This window comes from Oryctolagus cuniculus, chromosome 7 (genome assembly GCF_964237555.1).
Source record: "Oryctolagus cuniculus chromosome 7, mOryCun1.1, whole genome shotgun sequence".
Classification (NCBI taxonomy): Eukaryota; Metazoa; Chordata; class Mammalia; order Lagomorpha; family Leporidae; genus Oryctolagus; species Oryctolagus cuniculus.
The window spans coordinates 93,939,932-93,965,277 of record NC_091438.1 but is presented as its reverse complement, the minus strand read 5'-3'; the positions used below and the strand labels follow the sequence as shown (position 1 = coordinate 93,965,277).

General features: G+C 41.2%; 1 protein-coding gene across 3 annotated transcripts in view; it reads left to right on the top strand.

The window, feature by feature from the left end:
- MIGA1 (mitoguardin 1) overlaps positions 1–25,346 on the top strand; it is a 106,450-nt gene that overhangs the window by 74,288 nt on the left and 6,816 nt on the right. For 2 of the 3 annotated variants that reach the window (XM_008265037.4, XM_051857579.2), the window contains exons 9-14: positions 12,396–12,514; positions 12,787–12,859; positions 14,230–14,316; positions 15,425–15,523; positions 17,427–17,561; positions 20,460–20,513. In XM_008265037.4, coding sequence (XP_008263259.1) covers positions 12,396–12,514; positions 12,787–12,859; positions 14,230–14,316; positions 15,425–15,523; positions 17,427–17,561; positions 20,460–20,513 — 567 coding nt within the window. The remainder of the gene's footprint in view (positions 1–12,395; positions 12,515–12,786; positions 12,860–14,229; positions 14,317–15,424; positions 15,524–17,426; positions 17,562–20,459; positions 20,514–25,346) is intronic. The other variant, XM_017346160.3, reaches the window with a different exon arrangement.

The following is a 25,346-nucleotide window of genomic DNA, read 5'->3' as shown; positions in this document are numbered from 1 at the left end:
GTCATCATTTATTTAGCATATAGCAGATACCAGCATGCAAAGATGAATGTTATAGGAGCTCATAGACTCTTTGAGGAGGTGGATGTGTAAGCACATACTTTATTTTTTTTTTTTTTTAAGATTTATTCATTTGAAAGAGTTACACCAGAGGGAGGAAGAGACAGAAATCTTCCAGCTTCTGGTTCACTTCTCCAGTGGCTGCAATGGCTGGGGCTGGCTGAAGCTAGGAGCCAGGAGCTTCTTCTGGGTCTCCCACATGAGTGCAGGGACCCAAACACTTTGGCCATCTTCTGCTGCTTTCCCAGGTATATTCGTAGGGGGCTGGATCAGGAGTGGAGCAGCTGGGTCTCAAAATGGTATGCATATGAGATGACAGCATCACAAGTGGTGGCTTTACCCACTATGCTACAATGCCAGCCCCAAGCATATACTTAGATGGGCATTTTCTTATGTGATAGATTATGAATGAGGCATTTAAACTATTAGCTTAATGAAAGGCAATATTCGGCGTATATCAAGAGTTTTTAAAATGTTTAGATTCTTCAGAGTGGGTGTTTGGCCTCATTGTTAAGGCCAGTTGCAGGACTGGCATGTGGTGCAGTGAATTAAGCTACATCTGTGATGCTAACATCCCACATCAAAGTCCTGGCTACCCTGCTTCTGATCCAGCTTCCTACTGATGTGCCTGAAGGAAGGCAGCGGAGTATGGCCCAAATAGTTGGGCTCTTGCCATCTATGTGGGAGACCAGGATGGAGTTCCTGGTCCTGGCTCTGGCCTGGTCCAGCCCTGGCTGTTAAGGCCATTTGGGGAATGAACCAGTGGATGGAAGATTTCTCTCTCTCTGTCTCTTCCTGTTACTCTGGCTTTCAAACAAATAAAAAAAAAAAAAATCACACCAGTTAGGTTGCTCACATACTATATCAATACTTGGGTTCAGTATCCCAGGTCTAGGTCCTGATTCCAGCTTCCTTATTGCACACCTGGGAAGCAATAGTTATGACTCAAATCATTGGGTTCCAGCAGCCCACATAGGATGCCTGGACTGAGTTCCTGGCTTCCAGTTTTGGCCTCTGAGTGTGTGTATTTGGAGAATGAACCAGTAGGTGGAAGTTTTGTTTCTCTGTCTCTCAAATAAAATTTTAAAATAATAAAGGGCAGTCTTTTTAATAAGAACTAGATTTAAAATTTTTTTTTATTTGAAAGGCAGGGAGACAAAAAGAGTGAGAGATCTTCTGTCTGTTATTTAAGTCTCCAAATGCCCACAACAACTTGAAATGTGCCGATCTGAAGCCAGAAACCCAGAATTCAGTCCAAGTCTCCCACAGGTGTCACGGACCTAAGTACTTGAGTCATCACCACTGCCTCCCAAAGTATGTTAGCAGTAAGCTGAATCAGAAGCAACGGAGCCAGGACTCAAACCAGGCACTCTGATATAGCTGTGTTGTATCCCAAATGACAACTGCTATGTCATCCACGTGGGTGCAGGGATCCAAGCACTTGGGCCATCCTCTACTGCTTTCTCATGCCATAGCAGAGAGCTGGATCAGAAGTGGAGCAGCCAGGACTGGAATCAACACCCATGTGGGATGCTGGCACTGCAGGCAGAGGCTTAGCCCACAATGCCACAGCACAAGCCCCAGGAATGTATGTTAACTGAAGAGAGCATTAAAAGTTTTAGGGGCCAGCACTGTAGCATAGCAGTTGAAGCTGCTGCCTACAGTGCCAGCATCCCATATGGGCGCCAGTTCGAGTCCTGGCTGCTTCACTTCCGATCCAGCTCTCTGCTGTGGCCTGGGAAAGCAGTGGAAGATGGCCCAAGTCCTTGGGCCCCTGGACCCGATTGGGAGACCCAGAAGAAGCTTCTGGCTCCTGGCTTCAGGTCGGCGTAGCTCCAGCCATTGCAGCCGTCTAGGGAGTGAACCAGCAGATGGAAGACCTGTCTCTCTGCATATGTATCTCTGTAACTCTGCCTTTCAAATAAATAAATGAATCTTAAAAAAAAAGTTTTATGTAATGAATATGGTTGTAATGTTATTAAGAAATATATGCTATATTATACAAATATATATGCAGAAGAGAAAAGGCTATATAAATATACTACTGTATAAACAATGTTGGTCACTGAATTATAGATCTATCAGTACTTTTTCTATTAAGATTCAAATTCTGTACCAAAAGAGACTAGTAAGAGAAATTTTTAGCTGTTTCCTATATTCCTACTGAGTTATGATCTTTTTACTGTTTACTTGAATTCTTTATTTAGCAGAGCATTAAGCCTTTGACTAGGTTTTACAACTTAAAAATACATTGTCTCAAAAATTTTTAAAAAGAAATAGAAGAATAAATAAGTTTTAAATTTAAAAAAGTTCATAATTTTTTCTGCTTAAAATAACTTAAAATCACAGATGGGTAACTTTGTATCAGGATATTTGCACTTTTATGATAGATTTTAGGCATTAGAAATCTTTTTGCATATGAATAATATTACATCTATAACTGATGTGTGAATTTGTTTTCAAGTGTGGAAATCTTGAAGTGGCCCATGGTTTTGTACTCTGAGTCTCAGTTTCAAAGCGGTGCTGATTTGTAATCTTTCATTTGTGTCGCTCCCCCTCTTCGTGGAGGAACGACACTGAACCCTGCCTAGGCTTCATATCCGAGTCATGGCACCATTATGTCGCTCCCCGTCTTCGTGGAGGAACGACACAGGACCCTGCGCTGTTCTTTCGTCTGCTCGGCCCTCCCCGGGTTTGCTGCTGGTTCTTCCCGGGTTGGCTACCGACCCTTCCACCTCCGTGGAAGGGCGGTTCCCCCTGCCACATTCCCCACTTCCGCAGGGGAGCGGCACACCGCCGGCCGGCTCTCTCGGGGGCTGCACAGGTGTTCCCCTTAGATGTTCCTGGTGCATGCCGTCTCTCTCCTCCTTTATAGTCCTCCTCCGCCAATCCTAACTCGGCTGCCCACACGCCGAGTACGCTGCTCTCCAATCAGGAGCAAGTCCTACAGTTTATTGGTTGAACTGGAGGCAGCTGTGTAGAAGCTGTTTTCTCCTCTCCCAGCGCCATATTGTGGGAGAGCAGATGCATAGAATAAGTCTTAATTCCAGTAACTTAGTCTAGTCCGAGTTGCTCCCCACAATTTGCATGTGTGTATTTTAGCCATTGCTTATCATATTGCCTCTTGAATTGCTTACATTTTAAAAGTCCTGTTGCACTATTATGTTTACAGTTAACACAGTATCTTCACTTGGTCCATTGGAAAGCTGTTTTTCTGTTCTGTTGACTATTGATATAGATATTTTCCTTCTGATTTGTAAATGCTTATGTCGTAGATGGTTTGTGTAGAGACAGACCTTCACTTTGCAGTTTGAAAGCTTTCTTTTTTCTTTTTTATATATAACTTTGAAATATATTTTGCCAAGTGTTCATTGTACTTATTTTATTTTTTTTCCAAAGAAACCTTCTATTTAAGGAATACAAACTTCATGCATTTCATAAGTGCAACTTTAGGAATATAGTGATTCTTCCCACCCCATTGTACTCACTTTGAATTTGCTGTTTAAATTACAAAGGTGTAATAAACTTTAAAAATCCTCATGGAAAATAAAATGTGAAATAAATACACATCCAAAGGACTAAATAGTCAAGAAACATCATAAGGATGCTTCTAGGGTTTAAATGCATGATCTCAGAATGTGTTTCAAAATGAATTTTTATGTTAGAAGAAATGTTTTAAAATAATTTTTAATTGCATCTGTTATATACCAAGTGCTTGAAGTTAAGTTAGGGGAAAGTAATGGGAAAAGTCATTAGGAAAATAACATTAGAACCCTTTGGGAAGCTAAACAGTTTTTGATCATTTGAAACCTTTATTCTGAAATACTAGAAAATTTTCTTGCCTATTTAGATTTTTTTAAAGATTTATTTGAAAGTCGGAGTTACAGAGAGAAGAGACAGAGAACTCTTCCATCCACTGGTTTACTCCACAAATGATCATAATGACCCAGGCTGAGTGAGGCTGAAGGTAGGAGCCAGGGGTCTTTCAGGTCTCCCATGTTGGACCATCCTCTGCTGCTTTCCCAAGCGAATTAGCAGGGAGCTGGATTGGAAGTGGAGCACCTGGATCTCGAACTGGTGCCCTTATGGAATGGCTATTTAGATTTAAACAATTCCTGGCATAGGCTTTTTCCGAGTTAGGTCAATCATTTGTGAAAGTAATTAACAAGATTTTCCAGTATAAGCTTTGCCAAACATTGGTTTGAAACCACAGCTGAAGTCTCTTTTTTTAGTGTAATGGCTTTACTGACATTTAACTCACATGCTATAAAATTCACCCTTTTAACAAAAAGTATATTACAGCAGTTTTTAGTACATTCACAGCGATGTGCAACCAACACTAACTACTTTCTAATTCTAGAATGTGAAATAAGCCTCTAGCCATTAGCAGTAATTCTTTATCCCCCACACCCTCCAGCCCTTAGCAATGAATAATCTACCTTCTGCCTCTATGGATTTGCCTTTATTCCGGACGTGTCATGGAAATGGAATCACACAATATGTGATATTTTGTATTTCACTTTCTTTCAGTTAGCAGAATGTTTCCTTCAGGTTCTACAAAGCCTTCTCAATGTTAGAGTACTATCACATTGTACTTCTAAGCTTTCCATCTGTTAAAAAGATTGTCATGCAATAGAAATCAATATTACAGATGGAGCAGTTTTTAGCTGTTGGCTTAGTTTTTCTTAAAATTACCACTTTGCAATGTGTGTATGTATTTTTTTTTTTTTAGATTTACTTACTTATTTGGAAGTCAGAGTTACAGAGAAGGAGAGTCAGAGGCGGGGGTGGGGGGTGGGATGGGGGAGAGACACAAAGAAAGAGAAAGATAGAGATATCTTCCATCTGCTGGTTCATTCCCTAAGTAGCTGCAATGGCCAAGGTTGGGCCAGGCTGAAGCCAGGAGCCAGGAACTTCTTCCGGGTCTCCCACATGGGTGCAGGGGCCCAAGCAGTGGGCTATCATCTGCTGCTTTCTCAAACACATTAGCAGGGAGCTGGATTAAAAGTGGAGCAGCCAGGACTGGAACCAGCACCCATTTAGGGTGCCAGCACTGCAGCTAGAGGCTTAACTTTCTATAGCACAGCACAGCCCCAGCACCAATCAATATTAAGAATCATCATCATCTGAGGAGGGAAGGCTGTGAAAGCATTAAAGTGTGGCTGTAACTGGAGGATCTGCTCCCAAGATCTCACATGAATGTGGATTTGTGCTACCTTTTGGTGGAAGACCTAAGTGACTCACCAAGTGGAGTTTTCTGTAGGACTCTGAGTATCTTCACAGCATGATACTTGGCTTCCCCCCACCTGCCCCGAGGGAGTGATCCAAGAGAGCAAGGTAGAAGTGATGGCTGTCAGGACTTATTCTCAGAAATCACTCCTCATCATGTCCACAGTGCACTCTGAGTTGCACTGGTTGGCCCTCTTGTGTTATGGTCTGAGTAACTGGAATGAGAGAATCATGAGGTCCAGTTTGAATTGTGGCTGTTGTAGGTTCATTCCCTTTTTTTTTTTTTAATTTCTTTTCTCCTAATAAAGTAGGAATACAGAGAGCTAGCATCCTGCTTTCTTTAAATATAAGTTCTATTTGTAATTTTAGGTGGTTGACTTTAAAAGAAAATGTAAACATATGAGAATGATCTATATTAAAATATTAAATATTTTAACTATTAAAATAGTTTTGAGCCTTCAGACGTTTCATTCATGGTCTGGGATAATGAATTAAGGCTTTTGAAAATACTATATCACGTTCAGCAAAGTCAGCACAAGCCTTGGAAGATGAGGCCCAAACTTGTAGAGGGCAAGAAAAGTAATTTAGGATGTTTGAAATCTTCAGCTAACCCCTAAGCATTGCTTTCACTGGTTGCTTCATCTGTGGGAATTATCTGTTTTTATTGTAGCTATTATTATTGTTACTGTTATTGACTTAATTTCTTCCATGGTCATTTTTAACAGCCTTTGTGAAATAGGAGAGATAACTAATAAGACAGGATGATGCTTTCCTATAAACTAGTATCATATTACTTTTCTATTGAAAATAGGTAAATGAATTTTTTAAATATGCCCCTTTGAGGGAAGAATAATTTAAAAATACAGGCTATTTCAAGTCTCAGCTCACACAGAAATAAAAAATCCCTTTTTCTGGTAAATTGCATGTTTCCAGATCTGGGATTAAACTGTATTGTTGACCTCTGCTTCTGAAGTAACTTGCCAGCTCTAGTTGAATGTTAACTTTTTCTGAAACTGTTGAAAAAGTTTTCGGAAATTTCATTGAAAAATTCTTTCTATAAGATGTATTCTAAAATGAGAATTTCAACCAACATTTTAATGATTTTTACTTTGAAATTTTTAAGCTTAATGATTTAAATAAATGTTTCTGAGTTGCCATTATCCTTTAAGAACAGTTGATTATACTGTTAGTTGGTATTAAATCTTCAGCGTGATTTATTTTTCACAGCTGCAGGCCTATTTTAGGAGGCTTATTTAAATGATTACTTTAGCCAAAACAACAAATAAGCTAAGTAGACCAATCAGTCAAGATTTTACCTGGAATCTCTTATTGCTGGATTTCTTCACTTTTGATTAGTATAAATTATTTTATCTGGAGCTTAATTAGAGCCCCAGTTTCCTTCTTGGATTTTTTCCCCTGGTAGGAATTCCATTCTGAGTTACTTCATAAAAGTTGTTAGGATTATTTTTTTAACCTCATAATACTTTGCCTTTAGGAAAACTGATGTTCCTTAAAATATGAAGGGAGATGTTAACAGCAGAGAATACATAATGCTGGAGAATGTCATATCAATACATCTTCTTGGTATTATATTGCCTATAGTCTAATAGACATATTTGCTGAAACTTCTTATTCCCTGGTTCTTTGGGTAGAGAAGGTATAGTTTAGTGCTTAAGGGTATAAATTCTGGGAATGGGTTTGCAGTGTAATAGTTGAGATGCTGCTTGGGAGAGCTGCATTCCAGATCAGAGTACCCAGGATTGAGTGCTGACCCCATTCTGATTTCAGCTCCTACCAATGTGCACGCTAGGAGACAGCAGGTGATGGCTCACCCACATGGGTCTTGTCACCCACATGGGAGACCCAGATTGAGTTCTTGGTTTCTGCCTGTCTCAGTCCTGGCTGTTGCAGGCTTTTGGGGAATGAACCAATAGATGAGAACTTTCTGCCTTTCTCTCTTTTTTCTCTCTCTCTCTCCCTCTCTATCTCTCTGTCACTCTCTCTCTCTCTCTCCAACCCCCACTCCCATCTTTCAAATTAAATATTTTTTCCTTTAAAAATTTTCTTTAAATTTTTTTTCTTTAAAAAGATCAAATATCCTAGAATAATGTGCATGCATTTAAATCTTATCTTTTAGTTATGGGACTTGGTACAAGTTCCTGCTACTTTTCATCTGTAAAATGTGGATAATTATAGTACCTAACTTACGAGTTAGTGTAAGAAATAAATGAGATAATCAAGTCAAAGCATGTGGTACAGCACCAGATGCATGTGAAGTGCCAGAACGAAGGCCTGGAGAAGTACTTAGGGAGCAGTGGAGTAAAGATGGCCAAACCGGGCCTTCACAAAAGCAAAGAGGACACTGGCAAAAGCTGTGAAAATCAACATTTCTAGAACTCTGAAAATGGACAGAAGACCTGCAACATTTCAAGGAATGTTTATTCAAGAAAAACGGTTGAATCTTCATAAAAGCCGTGAGCTTTGTGGGTGTTTAGTTTGCCCTGTCTCCATCTCCCTCTCCACATGAGTCATGAAAACCAAGTCTTTCAACTGTGGGAGCTGTGGAAGCCAGGAACTGGCAGCTGCTGCAAGGAATTTAATGGCTTTGGTGTTTCGCAAAAGCCCTATGCCTGGAGAACTTTTACTATTCGACAACTCTCTGCAAAGCTGCAATCTCAGGACTTGTCGTTCTGTGACCTGACTTAGAGCTCACTCTGAGTGCAAAGTCTTATCCCTAGTGCCATTTTGAAAAGAAATCACTGGCAGTTGTTAACCATTGCAGCTGCCTGAGGTGGCCATAATATCTGGAGATAAAAGAGTTGGAGCACAGATGGGCTTTTGGCAAAGTGTTAAGTCAAGGCCCGAGATGCCTACATCCCATATCAGAGTACGTGGTTTGAGTGTGGGCTACTGCATGTCTGATCCAGCTGCTAATGCCTGCCGTGAGAGACAGCAGTGGATGGCTCAAGTGCTTGAGTCCCTGTCACCCACCTGGGAGACCTGGATGGAGTTCTGACATCCTTGCTCTCAGCCTGGCCTGGCCCTAACTGTTGCTGGCATTTGGGGAGTGAACCAGTGGATGGAAGATCTTTGTCCCTATCTCTCTGTGATTCTCTTGCTATCTGTCTTTCAAATAAGATGAAAATAAATTTTTAAAATTTTGGAATAGGAAAACTGGGCAATGAGACTGTCAAAAGGGGCTTGGGAAAAAGACTCAATCTATTACTGGGAATCAGGCTATGCACACACCCAGGAAAGACCTTAAAAGACCCTAATCACTCACCCCTGGCTAACCTTGATGTTCTGTGTGATGAGAAGTAAAGGTTAAGGGAGATAAAAGTAATAATAGACTAATTGGATTTTATGGGGAAAAAATAAAGCTGGGGCAGGTGTTTAGCTTAGATGTTGACGTCAATTAAGATGCCCACATCCCATGTCAGAGTACCTGAATTCAAGTCTCAGCTCTGCTCCAGAATCCAGATTTCTGCTAGTGTAGGCCATGGGAAGCTGCCTTAATGGCTCAAGTAATTGGATTTTTTCCATGCACGTGGAACACCTGCATTGAGTTTCTAGCTACTGGTTTCAACCTGTTGAGGGGAGCAGACAAGAAGATGGAAGAACTCACATTCTCTCTCTGTTTCTTGAATGAATGAATGTAAAAGCTTAAGTGCGTCAACTAATATCAACAAAAAGGTGAAAAAATAGCAGAATGGGAGAAAATATTTGTAAATTATATGTATCACAAAGGGCTTGTATTTAGAATATGTGAAGAACTCTTGGGGCTGAGATTGTGGTGCACCAAGTTAAGCTACTACTTGTGTTGCTGGCATCCCTTATGAGCACCTGTTCAAATCCTGGCTGCTCTGCTTCCAGTCCAGCTCCTTGCTAATGCTCTTGGGAGGCAGTGGATGATGGTCCAAGTGCTTGGCCCCATCCACCCATGTGGGACACCCTGATGAAATTCCAGGCTTCTGACTTCAGTCTGGTCCAGCCCTGGCTGGGAATTTCAGGAGTGAGCCAGCAAATAGAAGAGCAAGCAAGCGAGCCCTCTCTCTCTCCCTCCCTCCCTCCCTCTCTGTTGCTCTGCCTTAAAGATAAATATGTTTACAAGTCTTTTTTAAAAAAAGAAAATATAGGGACTTACATTGTGGCAGAGTGGGTTAAGTTGCTGCTTATGACACCAGAATCCTTCATCAGTGCCTCCATTTGGATCCCTGCTGTTGCTTTTCCAGTCCGACTTCCTGCTGTTGCATCTGGGAAAGCAGTGGAAGATGGCCAAGAGCTTGGGCTCCTGCCACCCATACGGGAGATCAGGATGGAGTTCCTGGCTCCTGCTTTTAGTCTGGCCCAAACCTGGATATTGGGGCAATTTAGGGAGTGAACCAGCATATGAAAAATCTTTCTCTCTGTTGCTCTCTCTTCTCCTTTCAAATTAAATAAATAAATGTCTTAATAGTAAAACTTGAAAAATTAAAGTATACAAAGAACTCTTATAACTCAATAATAAATGAACAGATAACCCAGTTTGAAAAAGGGATCAAGGTTTTGAATAGATACTTCTACAATGAAAATACATAAATGGCCAATAAGTTAGTGATAAAATGCCAACACCATGAATCATTTGGAATGCAAAATCAATTCGCATCCACTATGGTGGCTATAGTAAAGAAGATGGACAATGACACTTGTTATTGAGGATGTGGAAAAATTCGATTCAAATCTTTATAGATTGCTGAGGGTAATGGAGAATGGACAGCCACTTTACAAAAACAGTTTGACAGTTCCTCAGAAAATAAAAAAACATTGAGTTAGTGACCCTGGGTGTGTACCAGGAGAACTGGAAACATACCAACACAAAACATGTACACAGATGTTCACAGCTGCATTCCTCATGATAGCCCAAAGTGCCAGCAACCCAAGCTGTGAGGAATGGATGAAAACGTGGTCTCTATCCATACAATGGGATTTGCTCAACCACTGAAAAAGACTGAAGTCCTAAAAGGGTGAATTTTATGGAATTTTCATTATATCTCAATAAAACATGCTTAAAAGAAGACAAAAATATAGGACTCTACTCCATGAATGACCTGATGTTAAAAATTTAAATCACCCCAGAGGTTTTTTTCTCAACTGGCTATATGGTGTTTACAATTGTTGTTGATGAACTGTCAGAGAGTAGAAATCCATTTATAAAGTTGTTATCCTAGCCAGGAACAAGTGGCTGTTTTTCAGTTATACAAAAATTAACCAAGGGCCAGTGCTATGGTGTAGTGGACTAAGCCTCCACCTGTGACGCTGGCATCCCTTGTGGGCGCCAGATCTAGTCCCAGCTGCTCCTCTTCCGATCCAGCTCTCTGCTATGGCCTGGGAAAGCAGTAGAAGATGGCCCAAGTGCTTGGGTCCCTGCATTCATGTGGGAGACCCAGAAGAAGCTCCAGGCTACTGGCTTTGGATTGGCTCAGCTCCAGCCATTGCAGCCATTTGGGGAGTGAACCAGTGGATGGAAGACCTTTCTGTTTCTCTCCCTGTCACTGTCTGTAACTCTACCTCTCAAATAAAGAAATAAAATCTTTAAAAAAAAAAAAAGCTGTTATGGGGCAGACATTGTGGTGCTGCAGGTTAAGCAGCCACCAGCAAATAATAAATCTAAAAATAAATTAACCAAAGCTACATAAAAACAATTTTCTTAGAATAGCCAAATAGAACGTTTTGATGTTTTCATAAATAATTTCACAATTTACAATCATGAGTTGTAATTTTTTTTTTGATAGGCAGAGAGGACAGTGAGAGAAAGCGACAGAGAGAAAGGTCTTCCTTCGCCGTTGGTTCACCCTTCAATGGCCGCTGCGTCTGGCGCACCACGCTGATCCGAAGCCAGGAGCCAGGTGCTTCTGGTCTCCCATGCAGGTGCAGGGCCCAAGGACTTGGGCCATCCTCCACTGCCTTCCTGGGCCACAGCAGAGAGCTGGACAGGAAGAGGAGCGACCGGGACAGAATCCGGCATCCCAACTGGGACTAGAACCCTGTGTGCCGGCGCCGCAGGCGGAGGATTAGCCTAGTGAGCCGCGGCGCCTGCCGAGTTGTAATATTTTTAAGTATTTCTTGGATAATAAAATCCTCCTGCCTTTTTTTTGAATGCTTCCTCCTCTGTTCTTTTTTTAAGATTTTATTTATTTGAAAAGCAGAGTTACAGAGAGAGGAGAGACAGAGAGACAGAGAGACAGAGAGAGAGAGAGAGAGCTCTTCAATCTGCTAGTTCATTCCTCAAAGGCAGCAATAGATAGGGCTGGGCCAAGCCGAAGCCAGGAGCCAGAAGCTTTATCCTTATCTCCCAAGTGGGTGCAGGGGCCCACATACTTGAGCCATCCTCCAGTGCTTTCCCATGCACATGAGCGGGGAACTGGTTGGGAAGTGGAACAGCCAGGATATGGACTGGCACCATGGGGGATGCCAGTGTCACAGCAGCAGCTGCTTTGCCCACCACGGCATGACAGCAGCCGCCTCCTCAGTTAGTCTTCCTCATGAACTATAAGATCTTGCTTTCTTGTGCACTATTGATATAAGTAGTTGGATTTAAAATGAAGTAAGGAGCAGACATTTAACTTAGTGTTTAAGACACCTGCTTCCCACATTGGAATACCAGGATTTGATTCCTGGTTCTGCCTCCTGACTCCAGCTCTTTGCTATTGCAGACCCTGGTAGGCAGCCAAGCTGATTGAGTTCCTGTCACCTATATGGGAAACTTGGGTTCAGTTCTTGGCTCCTAACATCTGCAGTGCCTGGGCATTTGGTGTGTGAACCAGTAAATGGGAGCTTGCTTGCTTTCCCTCTCTCTTCCTCTCTCTCTCTCCACCCTACCTCTCTGCTTCTCAAATAAATAAATAAAATTTTAAGAAAGAAAATGAATGTAGCTTGTTACAAAGTTATACTTTTCAACAACTGAATTTTGAAGCAAAAGTGAATTCAAATCTTATTATTGTACAACTGTGATTTTTGGGGGGCATTAATCCAATTTAGTATATTTTGACATCAGTGAGATCCTATTTTCTTGCTTGTGTAGCTTTTCTTCTTGTGTCAGCATAGCCTGTTCTAACCCACTGTGTCTGTAGCTTGCAGAGCACAGAGAAGGGCGGCAAACCTACAGCCTGGAGTCTCTTTGCCACTGCCCTTTTTATGAAGAAGCCATGCATTTAGTTGAAGAAGGAAAAATTTCCTCAAGAGTACTGAGGTACCATTTCAGTTTTGCTTATGTTTATGGAAAGTATGAAGGTGCTGTTGTTTTGTTTGTGTACTGTTTATTTAAAATGTTTATGAGAACTGGGAATAATTCTTTTTAGACCCAAGTTGAAAAAAAAACTTTTTAAAAACATGTTCTGTCAGTTTTGAGAAGACATATGTTTTATATTAAAGTCCTGAGGTTAAGCCTTGTTTGAATCCAGATTTGTTGTAGGCTTGCTCTTGAATGTAGTTTAACAATTATCTCCCCTTTTTATTACATAGAACTGAAATGTTGGAGTGCCTGGGAGACAGTGATTTTCTTGCCAAACTTCACTGTATTCGACAGGCTTTTCAGGTATTTTGTCTAACATTAAGAGATTCACCCAGCTGCTCCATCTCACCCTCAAGTTAGAGAGCCCAGTGCATATCGACAATATGGCTCTTTGCTCTTTATCATCCCTGTCTCTGATGCCAGATACCAACCCTACCAAGTTTGTTTCTCTTTTCTGCTACTCCCCTTCATCTATTTCTACTTGTCACCGTCCTCTCCCACATCCACCACACTTTGTCAAAATAAGATTTTTTAATACAGTTTTTTTTTTAGATTTATTTATTTTATTTGAAAGACAGATTTACAGAAAGAGAGAGAAGGAGACAGAGGCAGAGAAAGCAGTCTTCTATCCACAGATTCATTTTTCAAATGGACACAATGGCCAGAGCTGGGCCAGGCCAAAGCCAGGAGCCAGCATCTTCATCGGGTCTTGCACGTGGGTACAAGGGCCTGAGCACTTGAACCATTTTCCACTGCTTTCCCAGGTGCATTAGCAGGTAGCTGGATTGGAAGTGGAGCAGCTGAGAATTGAACAGCACCTATATGGGATCCTGGCAATGCAGGCTTTACCTGCTGTGCCACAGGGCTGGCCCTAAAATAGGATATTTTTAAAAAATTATTTATTTATTTATTTGAAAGGCAGAGCAACAGAGAGAGGGACGCACACACATACACACAGAAAGTCTTCCATCTGCTGGTTCACTCCCCAGATGGCTGCAACAGCTGGGGCTGGACCAGAATGAAACCAGGAGCCAGGAACTCCATCCTGGGCTCCCATGTTGGTAGCAAGGGCCCAAGAACTTGGGCTATCTTCCACTGCTTTCCCAGGTGCATTAGCAAGGAGCTGGCTTAGAAGTAGAGCAGCTGGGACTAGAACCAGCACTTACATGGGATGCCAGTACTGCAGGAGGCCAGTTAACCCACTGTGCCACAATGCTGGCCCCCAAAATAGGATATTTTGATGGTTGCAGGTGTACAAAAATGGCTGCCTAAAATAAAAACCTTTTCTGTTATCAACAGTGTGTATTCTAGGTTCTTTTTTAAAAGTTTGAGTCAATTCTAAAATCATCGATTTCTTTAAATAAGGTCATTTAATAACAAAATATCTTTGTTTTCTTATGTCTTGGGGCTATATAAAACTTACTTTAGATTTTCTAATAAGGTACTGAACAGAATTTAAATTCAAATTTATCTACCTTTAATTTTTTTTGTGGTTTCAAGAGCTCTTTTAATGAATTTGGACTTTCTCTGTGTCTGCGTTTTGACACAGCATCACGTGTCATCCATTAACTGTATTAGGATGGTTATTGCATAGATGTGCTGTGAAGTTGGATGTCCATTCAAATTCATTATATGTTTCTTTTTTCTTTGTTTGGGAATGGGTGATTTTTCAGGTAATTCTTTCAGAAACAGCCAACAGGATATTCCTTGCTGAGAGTGGAAGGAAGATTTTATCTGCTTTAATTGTTAAAGCACGAAAGGTAAACTTGCTTTGCTGGCAAGTTTTTAATTGTCTTTTTGGTTGAAATGAAAAAGTACATTAAATTTTAATAGGAGAAAAAGCTTTTCTAGATAATTGTAAAGGTTCACTTACTAAAGATAAATAACTCAAAGAACGTTGATTTCTTCTTGGCTTGATTTATTTTTTGTGTATAAAGTCTGTACCATTTTTTACCAAGTTGTTTGTCATCAGGTTAGTCCTGATTTGCCACAAAATTTGTGAATGTTATGGTGAGAATCATCTACTATAATTACCCCACTGTTATTACCACTAATACCTCATCTTTTACCTCCCCTCGTCGCGTTCAGGAAGAGTCACAGGAAATAGCATTGGTTGCAAAAGTCTGGAATACAAATCCAGCTGCCTCTTATTCATTTATGATCATGGGACTGAATAAGGCAGAAGCAGTGACAAGAATTCCATTGAGATGTGAGGAATGGCTTGACTTTCTGTGAGGTTTGCCCAGGCGATGAGAGGAGAATCAGATGGGCCTTTCCTGAGCCATTTACACACCTGGTTTTCAGATCCAATCTCTTTGAACCCCAACTCCCTCATTTAATCAATAGGATTATTTATTACTGTATTTCAGAAGGTTGTTATAATGATTAAATAAACAGTACATGGGAAAGCAACTTTAAAGATAAAGTACTAAGGAAACATAAAGTGGTATTAATTATTTTGAAATTCCCATGTAAATCTTATATGACTCTCTTGACATTTTCCTGGCAGGTGAAACCGGGGATCTGAACTAGAGTTCCTCCGGAAGGAGCAGTTCTGCACCGAAAGCATCACATAGTGTCCCCTATAATTAGATTTTCATCTTCAGAACTGACTTCAAGAGGCAGACTTATTTGAGTCGTAAAAAGTTTGCGGTGACCCTTGACTAAGAATCTTAGTCTTGACTTCTGCAAATTAGAACCAAATAGAAAATCAAATTCATTTGGCATAGCTTGAAACTATATTCTAATTCAATTAATTAATCTAATTGAATTAAGATCTGACAAATGTGCCTTGAAAAGTAACTTGCTTACTTTGTACGCCAGAGCCTTGTTGTTGAGTTCAGGATTAAAATGTGTTTTCTTCTGTAGAATCCAAAGAAGTTTGAAGATGTTTTTGATGAAATGATCTACTTTTTGGAGCAAACTGATCACTGGGATAGTACTGAAATGGAACTTGCTGCTAGAGGGGTAAGTCCAAATTTTTCATAGTGTTTATTCCTCATAGTTATTTGCCCATAATTTTTACAATTGTTACCATTTTCTTGTCCTTGCTAAGCGACAGCCAAAGCAGTTGTATGGGAGTGGGACAACAACATTCTCTGACAGTATCATAAACAAGAGCAGTGGTACTCTTTATACATTGGGGCAGCAGTTGTTGACAGTTTTTCATTTTTTTTTTTTTTTATTTTTAAAGCCTTCCCTTCCTGTGTTCACTCCTTTCTTTTTCCTTCCATCCAAAAGTCAGTTGGCAGGTTCTATCAGGGAGGTAAGGTCTACCTATGCAAGGGCACCATCACATAGGCTACCCTGTTGGGGGTTGGAGAATTGACTACATACACTGCATTTGACAAATAAATACACCCATGAAAATCACAGCCAGATTTTCACTGTCAGGAGAAGGAAGATAGAACAAGTTAGGATTCAAATTGGAGCTGTCAGTGTAAATTTATGGTTCATAAAATATATAGAATAGTTACACAAATAAATACACATGGAACAGTTTATGCACATGTAAATACACGTATGCTTCCGAGCTGTGTTCACTGAGAGGGTCTGGAAGCAGCATCACCCCCTAAAAAGTATTTAAAGCACACAGATCTTGACTTCTAACTACTGCTCTCCCCTAAAAGCAACGAGGACTCCTTGGGAAAATGGCCGATTTCAGCCCTGGGTGGGACAAGTAATTAGTGAGCCTGGAGCATCTTGTAATGGAAGCTTAAAAATCTATTTACAAGGAGCTCAAAGCTGTTCTGAGGAGAGAAGACAAATACGTGGAGGCATAATCTCTCTCCAGTGTCACTACACTTAGTGCATGGAATCAGCATCTGTTCAGATCTGAAGGCCCAAAACCTTGGTCTCATCCTTCTCCCCTCCCTGTCCTCACCTGCTTTACCATATTCATCTCCAAGTTTTTCAACTTCAACTGCTAAATCTCTTTCAACGACTTCAACTTTTCTCTTGCTGCCACCTCCATCTGGGCCTGATCATCTGTGGTCTTTCCCCTGTCGACCCCTCCCCTCCTTGCCTTCGCTCTGCTCTGCTCTTCCACTTTCCACAGCTGTGAACAGGACCCTTAAAAGGTTTGAATCTGATTGCCCATGCCCCTTTTGCCTTCACCAGCCTCAACTCCATCCCAAAACAGTGGGAGAAGAAAATCGAAAACCCTTGACCTAGGCCATACGTCCTTCTTGTCCCAGCCAGGCACTCCTGTGGTTTCTGCTATAGAGAACTACAGTGTGCTTCCAGCGATTTCTTTCAAATCTGTGCCATTGTGTTCCTTCTAACACTTACTTCCTCGACCTGGGATGCCTTCTTCCCTGACAGAAGCATCCTCTGACATCTGGCTTAAAAAATTAGAATCTTCAACTTAGGCTGCCAAAGCACCATGTACTTTTTCCTTTATTATCCTTATCCCAGTTTCTAATTGGATATTCGTGGGAATATTGTGTTGCTGTCTGTTTCCCTCACTAGATTCTAGGCATCTCATTTGCTTACTGTAAAAGTCTGAGCATTTGGTACAGCACATGGTACAACACAATGTGTATGAATGAATGAAATAGCAAGAGGCTGATGTTCTGATGGGGAAGATAGCTGGGTCTACCAGTAACTAACAAAGCTGACTGAGCAATGTGGGTGCTAGGATAGAAGCTTGAACAAAGCACTCCTAGATTAGAGATGAGAGAGGGATTAATAGGGAGCTGCCATGTAAATTGTAATTTCAGGTCATTTTCATATTTTTCTCTTCCTTTTTTTTTTTTTTTTTTTTGGTTAGAAAGATGATCTATTGAACTCAGAAAACCCTGCCTTAACTCAAATTATGTTTCAGCTCTTTGTAATAATAGTTTCTGTCTTAATTCACAATTTAATGCAGGTGAAAAATCTGAATTTTTATGATGTTGTTCTGGATTTTATATTAATGGATTCCTTTGAGGATTTAGAAAACCCACCCACATCCATACAGAATGTAGTGAATAATCGCTGGCTAAACTCTTCCTTCAAAGAAACGGTAAGTGGCGATTTACCTTTCTCAGCCATTTAAATTTGATGAAAAATGGTCAGAACTAGAAAAATTAGTAAGATTTACATTTATGGGGCAGGCGTTTGACCTAGTAGTTAAGACACAGCTGGTGAAACCTGTTGTCTCATTTTGGAGTGCTTCTGAGTCCAGCTTCCTGCTAATGCACACCTTGGAAGGCAGCAGATAACGGCTCAAATGGTTGAGGCTCCCCCACTGCCTGCGTTGAATTCCCAGCTTCCTGCTTCAGCCTAGCTCAGCCCTGGCTGTGGTGGGCATATAAGGAGTAAACCAGTGGGTGGGAGTGCACTCCCCCCCCGCCCCCCTCTGACTTCAACTAAATCAATTTTCATATATATTATGCCTGTGGGATAGCAGGTGTGGAAACAGCTCACCATTGGACGTCAGGAACAGATATGTGTCCTGCATAACACTTTCAGCTGAGTCTCCTTTTGGCTCTTCCACAAACCAGTCCCAGCTGTGCCCTGGAACGCCTGATGTCTCTTCATGTCTCTAAAGAAATTCTGTTCAAAAAGTTGTCTGTAACTGAAATGGCTGAATTCCTGAACAGAAATGTAGTAATTATAGTAAGAATCAAAAAGTGACTATATGTATTTTTAAGCTTTTACCAGCATTTATTTTCATTTTATTGATAGAGAAAGTGAGACCCAGGGATAGCTAAAGATCTGCCACCTGCTGTTTGACTCATCAGTGCCCACCACACCAGGACTGGGCCAAGCCAAAGCCAGGAGCCCAAAACAATCTGGTCTCTCCTGTGGGAGTCCTTGAACCATATCCTGTTGCCTCCTGCTGTGCACACGAGCCTGCAGCTGAATCAGAAGCAGAAGGCGCAGTACTCAAACTAGGCACTCTGATCTGGGATGTGGGCATCTCAAGCAGCATCTTAACCTCTGCACCAATTGTATCTATATCTATATATCTTTAATTTACTTACTTATTTTTTAAAGATTTATTTATTTATTTGAAAGGCAAAGTTACAGGGGGTAAGGAGAGACAGAGAGAGATCAATCTTCCATCTACTGGTTCACTCCCCAAATGGCCACAATGGCTCTAACTGGGCCAGTCCAAAGCCAAGAGCTAGGAGCCAGGAGCTTCTTCTGAGTCTTCCACGTGGCTTCAGAGGCCCAAGCACATGGGCCATCTTCTGCTGCTTTCCCTGGCACATTAGCAGGGAGCTGGATCAGAAGTGGAACATCTGGGACTCGAACCAGCACCCATATGGGATGCTGGCACCACAGGCAGCAGCTTAACCCACTATGCCACAAATCCAGCCCCAACAATATAAATTTTTTTTAAAAAAATTTATTTTATTTATTTGAAAGAAAGAGGTAGAGACAGAGAGAGATCTTCCATCTACTGGTTCACTCCCCAAATGGCCACAATGGCCGGAGCTTAAGTGATCCAAAGCCAGGAGCCAGAAGCTTCTTCCAGGTATCCCACATGGGTGCAGAGGCCCAAGAACTTGAGCCATCTTTCATTGCTTTCTCAGGCACATTAGCAGGAAGCTGGATTGGAAGTAGAGCAGCTGGGACTTGAACCAGCGCCCATATGGAATGCCGGTGCTGCAGACTGGGGCTTCAACCTGCTGAGCCATAGCACCAGCCCCCTAACAATGTATATTTTTAAGGGGAAAGTTGGGTGGTGTTGTGGTGCAGAGGGTTAAGCTGCTGCCTGGGACACCTGCATCTCATACTGGCATGCCAGATTGAGTCCTGGCCATTCTGTTTCTGAGCCAGATTCCTGCTGATGTATCCTGGGAGGCAGCAGATGATGGCTCAAGTACTTGGGCCCCTGCCACCCATGTGGGAGATCTGGATAGGACTCCTGGCTCCTGGCTTCAGACTGGCCCAGTCCAGGCTATTGCAGGCATCTGGGGAGAGAACCAGTGGATAAAAGAGGTCTTGCTCTCTTCTCTCCATCTCATTTCTCCACCTTTCAAGTAGATGAAAACAATTAAATATACATTAAAAAAAGAGAGAACTACAGAAATTCATACTCTCAAATACTATCAAAAATTAAGCTGCAAAAATAAAACAAGTATAACCATATTCTTAACTTTTAGTGTTTTTAGTTTCTGTTTTCATATACATCTCTGTTGACATTGGTTATTGTTGGTTTTTAAGTATGAACCTAGAAGTTAGGTGGAGTGGCTATCATGTTTCATGATGAAGTTGAATGCCTTTTAAAAATTCCAGTTGCCAATTTCACAGTTATTTTGGAACTTACTGATATTAAATTTTGAAGAATTTTAAATAAATCCAGTTTTATCTCAAAGTATATTTTAACCATAAAAAAAAACATGTTCTTCATTTCTGTAACTGATGCAAGTTACATGACCCTCATTAGACTTGGGAAATGCCAGAATAGAATCAGATTTCTTTAGGATCTGCTGGAGAAATTTTGCTTTTGTCCTGTCATGGTTGTACTTCTAAGTTCTTTAATTGAGTACAACAGTTCTACTCACAAATATTCAGCAATTCTTAAAGGAAAAATATTACTTTGTCTACATTATTGCACATGGAACCTTTATTTGTATATATGGATCTATATATACATATTTCTAATTTTTGCTTACATATATAGAATTTAAGAGGTACAGTATTGAGGATTGTACTTGCCAAGTTTCTTGGTACCAGAGTTCAGCCTTTCTCTCTTAGTTTCTTCATATTTAATTTTAAAATTTATAGAAGTGAAATACCTTTTCATTAATATTTACAAACAGTGTAAGGAACCTGGATTGGTTCTAGTTAATATGCTAAACTTTTTAGACCCATAAGCTTTGAATTTCTAATAAAATCATTCTTTTCTATATGGAAATGTGTATGTAACTAAAATTAAATCTTGCTTTTCTCTTCTACTTCTGTTTAGGCTGTGACTTCAAGTTGTTGGTCAGTGCTAAAGCAGAAAAGGCAACAAATGAAGGTAAAGTTCATTATGCCTGGGGCTCCTGTTGCTATAACAAATACCTGAAATTGGGTAAATTTTAAAGGAAAGTAGCTTATTCAGCTCATGGTCTGCAGGCGAGAGGTCCAAGATCATTGGCCACATCTCCACCCCCGGAGAGCAGGAACTCAAGGGGAAAAAGCATTTGTCTATCATGAGTGCTCTGTCCTCATTACCCAGACTCTTCCCATGAGGCCCGACCTCTCAACACTGCTACTTTGGAGAGAAGCTATAACTGAGTTTTGGTGGGGGTTTCCCATATTCAAACTGTAGCAGCTTCTTTGTGAATAATGAAACATCTGTGTCAGTTCATTTGGCTGTTAATAAAGGGACTGTCCCTCAAGCTAGATGAATGACTTCGTGGTACTGGGTTGGTTTTTTTTTTTTTTTTTTGAATATCTTCTCTCTCTTCGTTAATATTCTGTATAGCTGACCATAGCAGATATTGAGGCATGCATGGCATTTCAAGGAAGTAGGGGAGGGTTTAGGAGTAAAAACAGCTTCAACAGACTTGTTTTTTGTTTACTTAATGATATTATTTTTAAAAATTGTTTAATATTGTGGCTGACATTTCATGTAATCCAGTTGAGAAATAATCATTTGATTCTAACGTCTGCTTTATTCAGTTCAGAGCGAACAAACTCTGTAAATTTTGTCTCCTGCTGCCATGTCCCATACCTTCTAGCCCATCTCGCCCACCAGGCTTTGCGCTCACCATACTCTGCTGGTGGCAGAGGGCACAGATTGTGGCAATGAGACTGTCTGGCTTCAGTTGCAATTTATTGGCCCTGTGAGCTTGGGCAAGTTGTTTAACCTGTTTCCCAGCTTCCTCATCTCTAAACATGAAGATAGTAATAGCATCTACCTCATAGGATTTTTTGAAAGATTGACCATAACGTGCTTAGAACTGCTTGGCCTAGTGCCTTATGTCAGTGTTGCCTATTACTATATTATTTTCCCAAGGACTATTTTATAATATCCATATTTCTCAATCTTATAGCTACATCTTTGAGACAGTATTGCCAAGCCCACTGCTTCCAAAAAATGATCTTCACAGCATCATCAAAAGGTGCTGTTAGAAAGAATTCCAGAGACCCTGTACTTGAATAATTCTTGTTTAAAATTATTCCAGGGACCTTATGTTTCAGTGATGATTATAAACTCTACATATGAGAACCTTTGGTTTAAGACTAGGAAACAGGGGCCGACCCCATGGCTCACTTGGTTAATCCTCTGCCTGCGGTGCCAGCATCCCATATGGGCGCTGGGTTCTAGTCCTGGTTGCTCCTCTTCCAGTCCAGCTCTCTGCTGTGGCCTGGGAGTGCAGTGGAGGATGGCCCAAGTACATGGGCCCCTGCACCCATGTGAGAGACCAGGAAGAAGCACCTGGCTCCTGGCTTCGGATTGGCGCAGCTCCGGCCGTGGCGGCCATTTGGGGAGTGAACCAACAGAAGGAAGACCTTTCTCTCTTTCTCTCTCTTTCACTGTCTAACTCTATCTGTCAAAAAAAAAAAAAAAAAAAAAAAAAAAAAAAGACTAGGAAACAGACTTGTAAGAGGGCTTGGGGAGCCTGTGTTATGGTACAGTGGATTAAACTGCCCCTTGAGACACTGGCATGCCATATCAGAGTGCTGGTTCGCATTCTGGCTGCTGTGATTCTGGTCCAGTTCCCCTCTAATGCACCTGGCAGGCAGCGGGTAGTGACCCAAGTACTTGAGTCACTGTCACCCATGTGGAAAACTGGAAAACTTAGACGGAGATCCTGGCTCCTGGATTCAGCCTAGGCCAGCCCTAGCTGTTGCAGGCATTTGAAGAATGAACTAAGATCTGTGTGTGTGTGTGTGTGTGTGTGTACACATCACTCTGCCCATCTATAAGTATCTGCACACACACACACACACATATATATATATACTCCGCCTATATATATAATCTGTATATATATAAATATATATATAGAGATTTTTATAAAGGGGCTTTTTAAAAAGATTTATTTATTTATTTGAATGGCAGAGTTAAAAATAGAGGCAGAGAGAGAAAGAAGTCTTCCATCCGATGGTTCACTCCCCAGATGCCGCAACGGTCAGAGCAGTGCCGATCTGAAGCCAGGAGCCAGCCAGGAGCTTCTTCCAGTTCTCCCACTTGGATGCAGGGGCCCAAGGAGTTGGGCCAACTTCTTCTGATTTCCCAGGCCAAAGAAGAGAGCTGGAAAGGAATTGGGCAGCCGGGACTCGGCACCCAATGGGATGCCAGTACTGCAGGCAGCCGCTTTACCTGCTATGCCACAATGCCAGCCCCAATTTGGTTTTGAATATCAAACTAGATGGCATGATCATGGCAAGTTAGTGAGTGTCAACTGATTGTTTTTTCTGCTATATGGGTGAAATGAGACACTATGAACAAGCCTAATTTAACATAAATTCACAGTAAACATAAAAAAGCTATTTGAGTGACAATTTCCATAATAATAAGAAGAATAATACTAATATGTCTAGTTCTTACTTCTTAGAACAAATCTTATGCTTCAATCTAATCTTCTTTGTGTATGCACAGGCACCTCTATCTGTCACCTCTTAGGGAACTATTTTCTATACCTGTAAACCAAATCCCTCTGTGCATAAATAAGTCCTACTCACTGTTGAGCTCAGCTCTCACTATTCCTTGTTGAAGGATGTTGCTCTAGCCCACACTAACTCCTCACTTCTCCAAACTCCTGAAACACTTAAGAGGCTGTAAGGAATTTAGAGCTTTAACATATGTAGAACATCTCTTGGACTAAAATAACTTCAGAACATGGCTGACCATTTTCTGGCCTTCACCAACTAGCTAAGTGTGATTTAGGACAGGGTACTTAACCACTCGAGTACTGCTTGTAAAAATGATGTTGACATGACCTACTTTTGCAGAAATTTTTTAGTAAATTAGATAGAACTGAAAACATTGTCTGGAATATAATGGATACTCATTAAATGATAATTGCTGCTATCTTATGATTTTTAAGTTAAGGTTTAGAAAATTATCTTGGAGACTGTGAAATAGAAAATAACCCTTCCAAGAAACAGATCCTTCAGACCTGGTTATCTTCGGTTCATTCTGTATGACAGATCCCACAGGATGTTATTTAACAAGGGAAATTCAGAAAGGTATTAATAAACTTGGAGTGTTTACAACTACATGTATAAGAAACTACATGTATAAGAAAAGGTAAATATGCAAGTAATATCAGGTTCCTTAACTAATTGATTATAAAATCATATAACTATATGATTATAAAAGAATAGCATTTCATTTTAAATTCATTTTACTCTTTTTCAATTAAACAATGAAGAAATTGAATAAGATTTTTTTTAAGATTTATTTATTTATTTAAAAATCAGAGTTACACACAGAGAGAAGGAGAGGCAGAGAGAGAGAGAGAGAGATCTTCCATCCACTGGTTCACTCCCCAATTTGCTGCAAGGGCTGGAGTTGAGCTGATCTGAAGCCAGGAGCTAGGAGCTTCCTCCGTGTCTTCTCACATGGGTGCAAGAGCTCAAAGACTTGGGCCATCTTCCACTACTTTCCCAGGCCATAGTGGAGAGCTGGGTCAGAAGTGAAGCAGCCAGGACTCAAACTGGTGCCCATATGGGATGCCAGCACTGCAGGCAGTGGCTTTACCTGCTATGCCAGTTTTTTTAAAAAACTGAAACTGGGGCTGACGCTGTGGCATAGAAGGTTAAGCCTCTGCCTTTAGCATCAGCATCCCATATGGTTGCCGTTTTGAGTCCTGGCTGCTCCACTTCCCATCCAGCTCCCTGCTAATGAACCTGGGAAAACAGCAGAAGATGACCCAACTGCTTGGGCCCCTGTACCCATGAGAGTGACCTGGAAGAAGTTCCTGGCTCCTGGCTTTGGCCTGGCCCATCTCTGACCTTTGTACCAAAGGATGGAGGATCTCTCTCTCTCTCTCTCTCTTTCTCTATCTCTTTCAAAAAATAAATAAATCTTCAAACAAACAAACTGAAACTGTGGTAGTCTTAATATGGCTAATAGAACACTGCAACTTGCTTGTTATTGCTTGGTTGCAACAGTGATATGATTGCTCTTTTATGAAGTAGAGGCTTGACATCAAATCTGAAAATCCCAGGCCAGCGCCGCGGCTCACTAGGCTAATCCTCCGCCTAGCGGCGCCGGCACACCGGGTTCTAGTCCCGGTCGGGGCGCCGGATTCTGTCCCGGTTGCCCCTCTTCCAGGCCAGCTCTCTGCTGTGGCCAGGGAGTGCAGTGGAGGATGGCCCAGGTGCTTGGGCCCTGCACCCCATGGGAAAAGCACCTGGCTCCTGGCTCCTGCCATTGGATCAGCGCGCGGCGGCCATTGGAGGGTGAACCAACGGTAAAGGAAGACCTTTCTCTCTGTCTCTCTCTCTCACTGTCCACTCTGCCTGTCAAAAAAAAAAAAAAAAAAATCTGAAAATCCCAAAGCCAAAATACTCCAAAATCTGAAACTTTGTGAGCACCAACATGATGCCGCTAGTGAAAAATTCGACCCCAAACTCACCTGCTGGGTCACAGTCAAAACACAGGTGCATTAAAAATGCTATAGAAAGTTATCTTCAGGCTTCTGAAATTCCATACATAGACTTGTGTCCCATCCCCAAGATATCTTATTATGCATATATAAACATTGTAAAATCTGAGAAAATTTAAAATCTGGAACAGTTTGGGTCCCCAGCGTTTCGACCCAACCTGTATTTTTATGAGGTAAAAATGCCTTTTGAGAAATAATTTCTCTTTGCACATCAAACTATTGATGAGGATGTGAAATCTACCTAA